The sequence below is a fragment of the Nicotiana tabacum genome, chromosome 2 (genome assembly GCF_000715075.1).
Source record: "Nicotiana tabacum cultivar K326 chromosome 2, ASM71507v2, whole genome shotgun sequence".
NCBI lineage: Eukaryota > Viridiplantae > Streptophyta > Magnoliopsida > Solanales > Solanaceae > Nicotiana > Nicotiana tabacum.
Genome location: NC_134081.1, coordinates 78,053,732 through 78,067,685, shown reverse-complemented (window position 1 = coordinate 78,067,685; position 13,954 = coordinate 78,053,732). Strand labels below are relative to the sequence as shown.

The 13,954-nt window shown below is 36.6% G+C and overlaps 1 protein-coding gene across 2 annotated transcripts; it reads right to left on the bottom strand.

Moving 5' to 3' along the window:
- Positions 1-2,645: 2,645 nt before the first annotated feature.
- Positions 2,646-13,528, bottom strand: LOC107819864 (uncharacterized). Of its 2 annotated transcripts, XM_016646027.2 has the most exons (8): positions 13,370-13,528; positions 12,808-13,218; positions 11,735-12,104; positions 9,814-11,228; positions 8,909-9,022; positions 6,033-6,187; positions 5,306-5,417; positions 2,646-2,930 (listed from the first exon to the last, which is right to left on the bottom strand). In XM_016646027.2, exons 2-7 carry the CDS (start codon positions 13,192-13,194, stop codon positions 5,369-5,371), a joined length of 2,490 nt encoding a protein of 829 aa, XP_016501513.1. In that variant the 5' UTR covers positions 13,195-13,218; positions 13,370-13,528; the 3' UTR covers positions 2,646-2,930; positions 5,306-5,368. The 2 variants fall into 2 exon arrangements, with proteins under 2 accessions (XP_016501513.1, XP_075090976.1); XM_075234875.1 differs by lacking the exons at positions 2,646-2,930; positions 5,306-5,417; positions 6,033-6,187; positions 8,909-9,022 and adding an exon at positions 9,518-9,696.
- Between the last annotated feature and the right edge of the window lie 426 nt (positions 13,529-13,954).

The window sequence follows — 13,954 nt, the reverse complement described above, 5'->3', positions numbered from 1 at the left end:
TGCACATATAATTGCATTTTCAAGCTGAAGAAAAGTAACGCATAGCTTTAACGTGAAGATGGTCCAAGAAAAAGTAGGTCTACAACTTTAACTTTTCAATTTTCATGCCGTGTTGGAAGAGTGTAACTTCTATAAAGTAACAATGTAAAAGAAGTGTTACATTATCCTAATAAGTAAAATTAATTACCTTAAAATTAAGACAAGTTTACACGAATAACTTGGGTAAAAATTATCTAAACTACGTACTAGCTATGAGTTTACATGAGTTAATTAGAAACCTCTTTAATTTATTGCATCCCAACAAATGGAAAAAACACTCTTGTAGGAGTTGGGCAAGGTATTCATGGTTTTGGTTTTGGTTTTGGTTTTGGTTTTGGATTTATCAGGCAGACTGAAACCAAGGCCAAGTCTTGTAGTCTTATATCCACAACAATTAATTAAAGTCTAGCAAGAATAGGGTTTTTTCATAGACTCTATCTCAATTGGTCTATCCTCATTGCACATGAATCATTACTTACAAATGAAGAATTAAAAGACTTTTTAGCAGCCAATTGGGATCTTCAACGAAGAAATTTTGAGTCCCCAAGCATCATAATAATTGTGGTGATGACTTCAATGTCATGGCCAAAACTTAATGCAACTCCTCTTTCATTTTGTTTTTTTTTTTTTTTATCTTTTCTCATCATCAAATTTTAGTTTAAATTACAATAATTAAACGTGAATTTTAAAATACACCATGACAACAAGATTCCAATAAATGCGAACCTTTGATTTCTCTGCTACCTAAAAAGGAGACTGAAATTAACTTTTGCCGTTCCTAAAAGTCAAACACTTGACCAATTAACAATTTCTTCCGGACGGACTACTTGATTGCTGTGATTAAACTGAAAATTGAACTTTCATATTTTTTTAAACTTAGTTAAGGGGTGTTGATTTAGGTTGATTAACCTTCGCTTTGAAGTTCAAGGCTTTGGAAATAGCAAAAGGAGCATCAATTTCTGTGATGTTCATTCCAATTGCAAATTACTCCCTCCGTTCATCTTTACTTGGCATCTGTACTAAAAATAGATTTTCATTTTTACTTGTCACTTTACGCATATCAAAAAAATAATTTTTTTTTCATGTTATACCCACAATATTTATTACTCATTTCAAATCATTTTCTCAAATCCAATAAAATATACATCAATTAATATGGGTATCATGATAAATTATGCACTTCATTTATTATTTCTTAAGGGGCGTGAAAAGTCAAAACGTGCCAAGTAAAAGTGAACGGAGGGAGTAAGTTGAAGCCATAGGCTCGTAGATCCTCACGACTAATAGCATGTTTGGCCAAGCTTCTCAAGAGGCTAGAAGTGCTTTTTTTTCCCAAAAGCACTTTTTTTCCTAACTTGAGTTGTTTGGCCAAGCTTTTTTGGGGGGAAAAAGTATTTTTGGGAAGAAGCAGAAGCGAAAAAAATAGCTTCTTCCCAAAAGCAGAAGCAGTTTTGACTTTTCTTCTTACCAAGAATACCCTTAACAAAATATAGTATATACCAAAATAATCGTTAAACCTAATACTTAAGATATTAATGTATACATATTTCTTATTATTTTTAGGATAACTTTCTAATATACAGTGACTTTAGGGTTGAATGTTTTTATATTTGTTGAATGATTTTTAATATATTTAACTTATATTAAAAGAATTAAGTACTTTTAAATTTTATTTTCATATTTTACTTAAATAAAATGAAAAGATTTAATTATTGCCTGTAATAACAAATTTTTTAAGTTTATTTATTTACTTATAATATTAACTATTAAGTAAATATATTCATGTCCTTATTCGTAATTTGATACTTAAAAGCACTTTCTGAAAAGCATGGCCAAATACAAATTATTGCTCAAAAGTATTTTTCAGAGTGATTAGCCAAACACAAATTGCTTCTGTCCAAAAGAATTTTTTCAAAAGCATTTTTGATAAAAACACTACTCAAAATAATCAAGCTTGGCCAAATAGGCCGAAGAAAGAAGCCGAAAACCCTTTAAATTTATGTAAAGGGCGCACATGCATATTCACACTGTAATGTTCTCAAATGCAATGGAAATCTGCATCTTACAGGAGCATACACTAATATAAACTTACATATATGATAGTTTACAGCTGAACTTTAGTTTCAAATGCTCAACCTTGATCATCTAGAATCTAGTCTAGAATAAAGCCAAATTTCAATTAGATTAAGATATAGGTACTGCATTTTATAACTCTTAGCCCATGAATGGGGCAACTGGATTTCAAATAAGATTACAACCAGGTTTGTTAACAAGCCAAAATTAACAACTCAATTTATTCCATTATACATTTCACAACTAAGAAACTAGCCAACCTTCAAAAGTCACATCATCCTCAACATTTCAGCTCAAATAAAAAAGAATCGAACAGCTCAGTCAAAATGCTCGCTACTTATATTGAGCAGATTGCATCCCCACGTTGAAAGGAATTACCTTAGTCAGGGATAATAACACAAAGTGCAAGAAAACAACTATCATTGAGGCCAACTAACAATTTCTTCCGGATGTGTTGAGAAGAAGAAATCTGTTTAGCAACGAATGCATTCGGGTAGGAAAATGCAGGGACAGACAACTGAGAAGAAGAATGCTAAGCGAAGGCCGAAAAGCAATGTAACTTTTATTTCATAATTTTCTGAACCAACAATATACAAACTATTGCTCTCTTAGGGTGGCTGTTACCATAGATCAAATCTAGACTTGTTTGCAGCCTCTTCAATGGTTATAACTTGAGGGAGAAAAAAAAAGGAAACTGGGACCTTGACAGCTATAACTATCGAAAGAATGATACAGATCAAAACAAAAGCTACATGTTGTAAAGTGTAAACCATCAAAGACTTCCTCCAGAATGCTCGAGGGGCCAGTGCTTCAATAAGCTGCATGTTTGGAGAGAATAAGATGCAAGTCAAAGTCATAAACAAACACAAGGAGACTGAACTACTATAAGAAAAATATCTTTACAATAGCTTATGTAATGATTAAGAGCTTTACTTTTCAGGGAAAAAAGATTTCTTCATGTTGTTCCCTCATTTCCCTCTTCTTTCCCAGGTTTAGCACCTTGCACACAATTTCAGTTTATGCAATTTTTTAGCAATGGGAGGCTCAAGTTTGGACCATCAACCATGACGATAGCTTCACAGGACGTTAAAGAGGCTCGATAACTGACAGGTTAATGGAGGTAAGCGCAAGTTCGTGGAAAGCTTTCAGCCAGAGGAGTTCAGCACACTTACAGCACTCCCCCGTCCCCAATAACGCCTTAAATTTCCTTTTATGATGTCCTATAAACGAATCACTTACAGCCAAAAGGGGAAAAAACTAAAGTACAATCTTCAAAACACTTACTTTTTACAAGGACAACCTTCAAGATACTTCCAATATCTTTTATTAGAAAAGTTAGATGGGAGCCACTTTTTTGGGGAAGGTAACAGCGATGAGAGCCACTTTTATAGCACAAGTAGTTCAAATTCTCCAAGATAATTGACTATCTCGGTTTAAACGTACCCAATTAGAATAACATGATCTGTCAATCCAAAAGTGAACATCGTTGACTCCACTCATTGATTAGATTTATGCTCTATTTAAACGGAAAAGGGCCAAAAACACCCTTCAACTATTCGAAATATACCAGTTTTACTTTCCGTTAGATTTTGATACCAATTAAGTCTTTGCCGTCTAAATTTTGGACCACATTTGCCCTAAAACTAACAGCTGTCTACATAAGCTGCCTGGGTGGGAAGAAAAAACCACTAACCTATTTAACCCGACCCAACTAACAGATTAACCGACCCAACAAACCGATTAACCCACAGAATTGAGAGTTACACTATACTAATTACACTTAATTAGTTGTATGCCCTTTTATTATCCTTTTCTTTCTTTTTTCTCCATCTCTCTCTTTCTTCGTTCTCCTTCCTCAACCCTCTCTTTCCTGAAAGACCCATTTCAAGACCTTCCTTTTCAGCAAAAGCCAAAATATCATCATACAAAATTGATCCAAAATGCACTGTTATGAATCAAATTCCAAAAACCAAGAAGTGTAAAACACCAATTAAGTTTTTGATTAAGAAAATTGGGCTTAGATAAAAATGAAGGATCTTGACCGAAATCCATGGAGGACACCAGAGAAGTTTTTCGACAAGTTTTCGGAAGCCAATTTCTTGTTTTTCCACAAAACCAGTTTATCGATTAAGAAAATTGGGCTCTGATTCGTTTTTTGGCTTTTTGTTTTGTGAGGTTTGCAGATTCCTAATTTTTTTCCAAATGTTACTCGCTCATGCTTCTGGAAGCTTTTTAATTCTTTCATTTTTGCTTCATGATGTTTGTAGATTTTTTCCAAATTTTTCTTGCTGATACTCGTGGAAGCTTTTTGAGTCTTTCATGGTAGAAGAGTGACAAGGGAAACGTGGGGTGGAGAAGAAAGAAAAGTAGGGTGGGGAGGGAAGAAGGGTGGGGTAGGATTATTATGTTTCCACCTGGTTGTCTAACTCAACAAAAGAAATATTATTTTATGTGGGTTTATGTATAGGACGTGGAATCCGTTAGTTTTAAGGGGTAGAAGTGGTCTAAAATTTAGATGGCAACGACTTGATTGGTACCAAAATGTAACGGAGGGTAAACATGGTCTATATCGAATAGTTGAAGGGTAATTTTGGCCATTTACCGTTATTTAAGTGTGAAAGAAGTTGCAGCATCCAGTAAATGAGACAATAGACAAACTCTGGGAAAGAGTAACATAAAAGTTCATATGCACGACACTAAAATGGAAGCAAATAAGTAATACTACCTTATAAGTGAAAGAGAAAAGATTGCTACAGCTGAAACAAGTGACCGAGTGAAAGATAGATGAAAATAACACCTAGTTGGAATAAATCAAATATGAAAAGCAAAAAAACAATATAGTCAGGTGGAGACCATTTTTTTTCATTGAAAATGAATGGAGAAGATACAAGTATCCAAAATAAGCCTTAATTGTACGGAAGTAGTTTCCAATTATTTGAAGTTACTTATTTTTTGTCACACAAAAGGAATGATGTATGTTAAAATTGAGGCAGAAACCAAACTTCCAATTCAGAAATGGCATTGAGCTTTATTACTTGATAAAACAAAATGGAAGTGAGGTTTAACCCCACTTCATTGAGCCCACACAAGCACCAATAAAAGGAGGTTGTAGAAAAGCAGAAGGGGGATAATGACACACTACTAACATTCTGAACAGATTAAAAGAGCTAGGAACTCAGAAATGGATCTGTACCTAATCAGAGAGAAGAGCCAAGAAACAGTGGCAACATACAGAAGATCGCCATCTAACCCTAAATCAACAGGAAACGTCACGGAATAGCCCTTTCGATTCATCATAAATCCATCTGCATCAATAAATTTTGATTAAATTACTTACCAAAAAAGGGGGGAAATCAGCAACGTAAACTGAAATTTAGAGCTATTAATGTGAAAGCTGGGATCCCCAATTTGTCTCTGCATTTAGCTAATCAATTGTACACAAGTCACAAGAGGATAAAAGTAAGTTCCTTGAACTATTTTGTCTCTGCATTTAGAAGAACATGTCTCTATTTTTGATGTTTTAGATTCCTTGTGAGAAGACCAAGGATTAGGAGTCTTTTTCCTTCCTATATGTAATTAAGGGTGACTCCACAGTTTTTGTGTAGTCTTTATATTAATATTCAATATGTTACCATCTCAACAAAAAAAAAATCATGTTCCAGCATTTTAAGGGGATCTCTTCTGCATCACCATTAATCAGCATTGAATATGAATTTTTACTGAATCATCACCAAGTGAAACCATGAATTAGAGTTAAGTTTGCCCATGCTCCATTTAGAGTTTAGACTAAACAACGTACAGTGACTCCTGCCAGATCAAAGTAAAAGCAAAAAGGAGAATCATCTATATCATGCACTATCCATAATGAATTGTTCCATATCAACCAACAAGAGGTGCAAAAGCAGATCTAATCAACATACTTGCATATGTAGAGAGGCCGTAATCCACCATTAGACCTTGTTTCTAGGCGAGATACCCTCTCTCTTTCTTCATTAAACTTGCTCGAAGGAAGTACTTCGCACGGACCTTCTATCTGGCCAGCCATCACAGTGCTACTACAATTAGACAAATAAACCTGTGGAAGAAAAAGCAATGATGTAAAGGAATCTTATTATCTTATAGCATGCAACTCTATCGGTACATGCTAAAGTAGAAAATAGATAGCTTTTTTCTTTTTGCGGGGTGGGTAAGCAAATATGCGATCCATTTTCCACAAGATCTTATAGCTCTATCAACAAATTAATTGGAGTCTAAAGGAAGATCCTCTGCTACCAATTAAACAGCTGCTTTAAATAGTGTAACATGAAATATAGGACTAACGTTTTTCTTTTATGGAATGACAAACATAAAAGTAATCCACCAGGTGAGATTATAACTTCAAACGAAATAACTTCAATCTAACCCAAATTGCAACTTCACCCATAAGGAAGAACGAAATACTGTCTATATGACGTTTTGGAATGTGCTAAACCTCACAGATACATTACTTGATAAAAAGTTCACAACTTTCAAGATATCAAATTCATTTACGTATTTAAATTTTAAAATTTTGATGGGACTTTTTCCCCCAAACTAACTTTTCAACCAGTACTTCATTATTTTCTTCCACACAATAATAAATATAATTCAAATTAAATTTCAAGCTAAGTATCCAATCAAACACCGTCATATAAAATGTAACGAGGAGAGTACTAAGCTTTATTCTATGAGATTAACTCACTTTCCCAAATAATAGAACCCAAAAGCTCAAGTGTTTTAGCATCTTAGCATTGCCACTTACAACACTAGATTCTTGATAGGAAAAAGTCTAAAGCACAAGGATAGGTTAGAAATATCAATTTGGACCCTAAATGAGACTTTCCTAGATGACAAAACCCAAAAGCGCAATTATTTTAGTAGCTCGGCATCTTAACATTGTCACTTAGGCATGGTTCCTTGATAAAACACAAGATTCTTGAAAGGAAGATATATGTAAAAGCGCAAATAGATTAGAGCTCATTTGAACTCTAAATTTTCAAAGTTACGTTAGGATGATTGAAGTCCCACCTGATCATACAATTGTCTACAAAAGGAATTAAAAAAACAAATAGAAATGTCAAATATATTTGTCACCATTGAAAATTAAAACGTTAACTGAAAAGAGATTAATTTGGATCTGAAGCTCATGCCATAGAAACCCCCAAGTCCTTAATTAACTAATTTAAATAAAATCGAGCATTACTTTGATTCCCTTTCTTTCCTTATCAGAAAAAATACTACCAAGCATTATAAGTTTGTAAAAATTCTCCAAATTGACTGAAACAGTAGGTCCACAATCCAAGTACACAAATCTCATTCTTCTCCATCACTTGGGATCAAAACAGGTAGTGCAAAACTTTTTTATATAAGTTATGGGTAGTACAGAAATGTTCACTGATTTTCACACTCCCCACCTTCCAAAGGTTTTTTATATAAGTTATGGGTAGTACAGAAATGTTCACTGATTTTCACACTCCCCACCTTCCAAAGAAACCTATAGAGAGGCAAAACGCAGCAAAGTGATACCCAAGGAGAAGCGGTGCAGATTTCCCACTGGGAGGGAGATGGAAGATGGGAGGGACCTTTTTGAGACGGAAGAAGGGAGAGACCTTAATAAAACAAAATCAATTCGCCTCCTTGCTAGATAAATTGACTGAGGGTGTGTCTGGTATGTTAGAAAATGTTTTCCTTGGAAATGTTTTGCTGGAAAATGAGTAATTTTATCACTTATTTTCCCATGTTTAGTTGGTGAGTGAAAAAGTGTTCCGGAAAATATTTTTCAGTATTTGGTTAGCGAGTAGTTGTTGTTGTTGGTTAGCGAGTAGAATATATTTGCAAAAAATATATATAATTTAGGCAAACACTATAGGGTAGCGGTGGAGGGGGAGTTGGGGCGGGGCGGGGTGAGGGGCTGGGGTGAACGGGGGAGGGGTGGGGGTGGGGATGGAACTGGTGAGGACATGGGGAATAGGGTGTGGAAAATTGAAAAAGGATTGGAAAAAGTTCTCCCTCCTTTTGGCGGGGAAAACATTTCTTCCAATTGGAGGAAAATGAGTTCATGAGAAAAATATTTTCCAAAACATTTGATCTAACCAAACATGGGAAAATTGGAAAACATAACATTTTCTGAAAAATGTTTTCCTTCATATCAAACACACCCTGAAACAGCACGTCAAAGATCCAAGTACACAAAACTCATTCTCCTCCATCACTTGGGACCAAAAACAGGTAGAAAATACTTTTATGTAAGCAATGAGTAGTAGGAGACACCTAAATTCCCCACTGGAAGGGAGATGGATGACGGGAGACGCCTAAATTAACACAAAAGCAAATCCGACTCCTTGCTATTGATAATGGAGGTCTACGAAACACAGATATTATATTTTAATTGGTGTTATCATATTTGTTCCATATAAGAAAAAGCAGGAGTCAATACATTCTTGAATCCTGGAAAATATTGGTCCAAGAAATTTGAAATTTGGGGTCCAATTAGAAATTTCTGCTTTTTATCAAGGTAAATGCAAACCTTACTCAAGAGCAACCCCTTTTAAGGGCCAAAATAAAGATACAAAAGAGAAAAGAAAACAAAGCCATGGCAAATATACACACTTCACAAATTGACCCCCAAAAGCAAATAAAGTCCCAACAAATTGGCCTAACTCATCTTCCCTTCTTCTTTTGGATCATAAAAAACGAAGCGGCACTTGGCTTTTTCCTTTCTTCAAAAAAATAAGATCAATGGAAGCTATGAGAGCAGCCCACAGCATAAGTTATTTACCTCATTGCTTTCCAAGCTACATGGGCGGCCAACGCCCTGTGGCAAGTCCCTTGGGAAGTAACACCGATTGACAGTAACCCATTTCTTTCCTGCTTTTATATCCTCCCACATAGCCTGGAAGGAATGGAAAAAGGTTTCTCCATGTGAACATCAAGGATACATATGAAAAGAGAGTGTTTATATGCTAGCAAGAATACCAAAGAAGTGAATTTGTAAGCAAGTACTGCCATAGACATCCATTTTATTGCTAGGAGTAAAACATTCCCTCCATTGCCCACTGGGAAAATAGTATTGCAAGAATCATAGCTGGTCCAAACATTTTAACTTTAGGAAAGAAGATCCCAGATTGACGCCACCACTCACGTGAATATATACATAAGCAAGGTATCTTTTGTGTATGCATGCATGACTGTAAATTTGCATCTATTCAAGGGCACTACGCCAACTTGGAGGCAAAAACAGGAAAACTTGCATTCAATAAATTAACATGCACAAATCAATGACAAAGTTCCATGAGGTGGCTTCAGATGCCACAGGTTACAGTCTCATTGGTGAACCTAGTCCATCCAGAATTTGGAGCAGTGATAACTCCATGGACAAAACATAATAAAGGGTAGCCCGGTGCACTAAGCTCCCGTCATGAGTGGGTTTGGGGGAAGGCCGGACCATATTGGGTCTATTGCACATAACCTTAACTTGCATTTCTGCAAGAGGTTGTTTCCACGGCTTAAACCCGTGACCTCCAAGTCACATGCGGCAGCAACTCTTGACATTGCACCAAGGCTCCCCTTCAAAGATAGTAACAACAATGCTCAGTACATTTTTACTTGAAAAGGACATAATATTGCAAACAATAACTTTTTTATAGGGAGATCGGTTAAAATTTAATGAACTCAAATCCTTACCACAAGCTTTGAAGGAATCAATCTCTCATCCTCAAACCGAATAAGAGCATATTCCTGAACATTGTATATGAACCCATTATGGCGACAAGATTGGTAATAATGTTTCTCATCTGCAACTTGAAGCACATTGCCAATCCAATCAACGGTATGAAAGAGGTCCGATGTAGAGCTAACACATTCAGTATCCCCATTACTGGCAATAGGAGTTTCGTCAGGATTTGTCCGTCCACCACCTTGATCTTCTCGTTTACATTCATCACTTGAACTATTAGCTAAACTTGCTCTAGCACTAGATTCCTTGGAATCACTAACCATGGACTGACTACCAGGAAACTGCTGGGAAGGTATCTCTATAGTATTTGCTAGTCGTGCATGGTCATTGGCCTGTAGGTGATTGAAGGGTTGTGAGAGATCACATGACTTGGAAACTGTTTCGCATTTTGCAGGAGGCAGAGTTTTCACCTCAACCACCTTCTCTTCCAAAGATCTATGAACCAATGGGTGAGCAGGAGGAGAGAGACAGTTATCACTGGAAGATACTGATAAATTATTTAAACTGTTTCCGGAAGTCAAATTAGTTGAATAGGTTGCGGAAGAAACTTTACTCTCCATATTTCCTTTAATGGACATATAATCAGCTCCCCCTATTCTTTTGTCATTTTCCATCTTTGGCCCAGATGGTAGATGGTTAAGATTATTTGTTATACCAATGGTAGTGGAATTCTGCAATGTAACATTTCCATTCCCCATAATGTTCAACTGACTAACCTTCTCTTTCGGACCAAAGCCTTTTCTATCTGGAGATGATTGAACCCCAGCTGCAATTGTAGGCATTTTAGAGGCGTTGATGTTCCGCATCACACGGCCATATTTAGGGGGCAGAGGCTTGCCATTGGTTATCGCCAAGCACTTTCCACAATGCCATTCCCCTCTAGGAATACTTTTTTGATTTGTTGTTTGAAGACATTTTAAGTGATAGCCTTTTTCACAAGCATCACAGACAAGTACATTGTCAACCTCATTTGTTGTTGACCTGCACATTTGGCAAGTCAAAGTCTTATTCATGTAATCACGGGATGGTGCAGTCCATGCAAGCCGCTCGGGAAGCAGGGGTTGTAAAAACTTCTGAACAAGCTTGCCAATCTCAGAATGAGTATTGCTCGGAGGAGGAGCCTGAATAGTGCTTGCGCCTTGTAAATGAGGGTATACGCTTGGTACATTTCCAGTTGTGCTCTGAGTAATAAATCGCCTAGATATTGTTTGTGGTACCATCGTTGACCTAACCTCAGCACCTCCCTCAACTTTAATAGTTGCATGTGGCGTCACCTTGTTATCTGCCCCAAGTTTTACTGAAGAAACTGATGCAGGTTGCACCGACCAAGTTGGAGTTCTGACAGTTGAATGATTGCCAGTAGCTGCTACATACCAATAAGCTTCAGAGGGTTCAGAATGAAAAGCCAATAGAAGGTCAAAATTCAAAGGAAAGCATTCACGAAGACAAAATGCTGGCAAAGCCAACTCCCATGTTGCATGACCAGAAAACTAGGTCTGTATATGTATTATTGAAAAGAAAAGGCGAACAGGTAGATTAGTTAGAGTAGAACGAAGGATGACCTAAGCTTCTAACAGAATGGTACTCAAAGGAGAACTCTGAACCTAGACGATAACCATGCTGATAATTAAGCATGTTCAACCTAATAATTCACCTAGCACTCTTTCTTACTTATTTGAAGCTAGAAGATGTTAAAGTGAAGCAATTGTACAATCTACACAAGCTATCCTCCATTCCTAACCTACACGTCATTTGGACAAGTTCCCCCTTTTTCTCGACAAGTCGGTAAAGCTCCGCATTGAAGGAATCACTTAACAAACTAGGATCCTAAAGAACCTTGAACATTTTAGATGAACACATATACGTTACCTTGAACTTGCAAAGTATGGGAAGATCCACTTGGTCGTCCATCCATTCGGAAATGTGGTCTTCCAACTCCGGGAGGTGCTGGTGAAGAAGAATCCCTTGCAAGATTACCAGAGACCACTCCATCGGAGATTGAAGGCCTGACCTCACTGGTAGGCAGCTGGCAGGGTAAAGATGCAGAACTTACAGGAGTTCCATGTCCCAAAGATGAAACAGGTTGGAAGCTTCCTGATGAATTTACCGTTTGACTTGGTTGAGGAAACATTTTAGTTTGTGATGCATTATGGCTTTCAGCTGCTGTACCCACTGCAGTTTGAGACCTTTGAGATGAATAGCTGGCAGAAGGTAGAGAAAATTCCTGTGTCTTTTCCATCTAAAAGCAGAAAGGAAAAAGATAAAAATGGAACTGGGTTAGACATACAAGAGGCAACTCAACAGGCTATCTTGACTTCATTTGGTTGTCTAGAAGCAGTATACTTGCTCCTCGTCAGATCCAATACTCCTAGCTGGCTACATTTTACAGCCGAAGGGCAACAAATTAACCAGAAAAAATCTACATGCACTTGATCTAACAATTATCCTTCAAAACTCAAATGCTAAAGACCTCCAAGCTTCAAATATGATCTTTTCGGGTGACCAAACACGAGCTATAAGTTCTTTTAGAATTTGTCTCATAAGACAATCATCCTCAAACAAGCAAACAATGCAAGCCACACTAAATGGCTAATACAATTTTTCCCATACGACAATCACCCTCAAACAAGCAAACAATGCAAACCAAACTAAAAGGCCAAATCAGTGGACGAACAAAAATTGTAACAAGGTAATTCAGAAAACATAACACTAAAAGTTTTCTTTATATAAAGGGGATTCAACAAGTTATATATACAAAAGAAAAAATGTCTTTTTACCAATATCGCAGTACAATTATCCGGCAAAGGAGATTGAATTGAACCCCTTTTTACCAGAAATAATTCAGCCACTGGCTAAATCCCGCGTATACAATAAATATATCATTCTTTTTTTTAGTGCCATGACTCAAATTGCAAGTGGAAAGCAAACATAACCTTTTATACCTTTCTTTTGGCGAGGAGTAGCTTCTCAGCAATAGATATTTTGGGAGGCCAAATTCCTAAACTCTGTTCCTTCAGCTTATTAAGCCCAAGATCCTCAATAACACCTCCAAAAGCATCACTCGGAAACACATCCTTGGGCCCAAATTTCAAGCACACCTCAGCCAATCTGTCCCTGGCCTCTGCCGCCATCTCCTTCTCAGCAGCAGTGGGACCCCTACTTCCCCTCATCTTCCCTAAAGCAGAGAGTACAAGCACCATCTCAGCCACTTCCTTCACATTCCTAATCATCATCATTCCCCGCCGCGCCTTCTTAGAAACCGGGATTTCGAATCCTCGATCGTCCGCTGGCCTTTTCTGATCAGATTCAATCCCAGCCGTTGAATCCATAGGGAAAGAATTTGAACGTGAGAACTGCGAGAAAGAGAGAAGTAAGAAGCCATGGAAAGGAACGAGGAGAGAATCAGAAACCCTAGAGAGAAGGGGAGAGAAATAGAGACTATATAACGTTAGAGAAATTTGAAAAAAATGGGGGATTAATAAGTAGGAAGAGTTAAAAATATACCTTATTAGCGGGTAATTGAGTCCCACTAACTGTTAGTGTGATGTAATTCGTTGTAAATGTATCAAAAACCCGCAGCTGAAAAACTTGCGTTTTTGCGCTTTAGAGAGAGAAACGTAGAGAGAGGCAAAGGAGAAGCCCGGGTTTTTGTAGTATATTACGAGTGATTGCACCGGTTTGGGCCAATCCTCTGCGAGTTTTTTTGATATTTTCTAAGAAATTTTGGACCTAAAATTAAAAACTCAAATCATAGCCAGGAGAGTGAAATGTAATATCCAGTAATTTATTATGTCAAAAACAATAAATCATTGGATTATTAATTATTACCAGCAAAAATAGGAGTATTAATTATTATAATTGTTACACGTAATGATGTCAAAAATATAGTCATTCAACATTATTATTCGTGAACAACGCATTTGTAGGTGAAATAAATATTTTGTGTTCATGAAAAAAAATTACATAATGTGAAAAAAAATAAGATAATGTTGAATAACCTCAATAGATTTCAATTAAATTACCATAAAAGCGAGTGTTTATTGTCTATTAATATTAAGCAAAGTTTACTCGTAATATAAAACTATATGT

Coding starts and splice junctions, on each gene's coding strand:
- LOC107819864 (XM_016646027.2), bottom strand. CDS start 13,194: ATGGATTCAACGGCTGGGATTGAATCTGATCAGAAAAGGCCAGCGGAC. Junction 11,229..11,734: donor CCATACTTTGCAAGTTCAAG/GTAACGTATATG, acceptor GGTATGTAGCAG/CTACTGGCAATCATTCAACT. Junction 5,418..6,032: donor CGGCCTCTCTACATATGCAA/GTATGTTGATTA, acceptor TTATTGATGCAG/ATGGATTTATGATGAATCGA.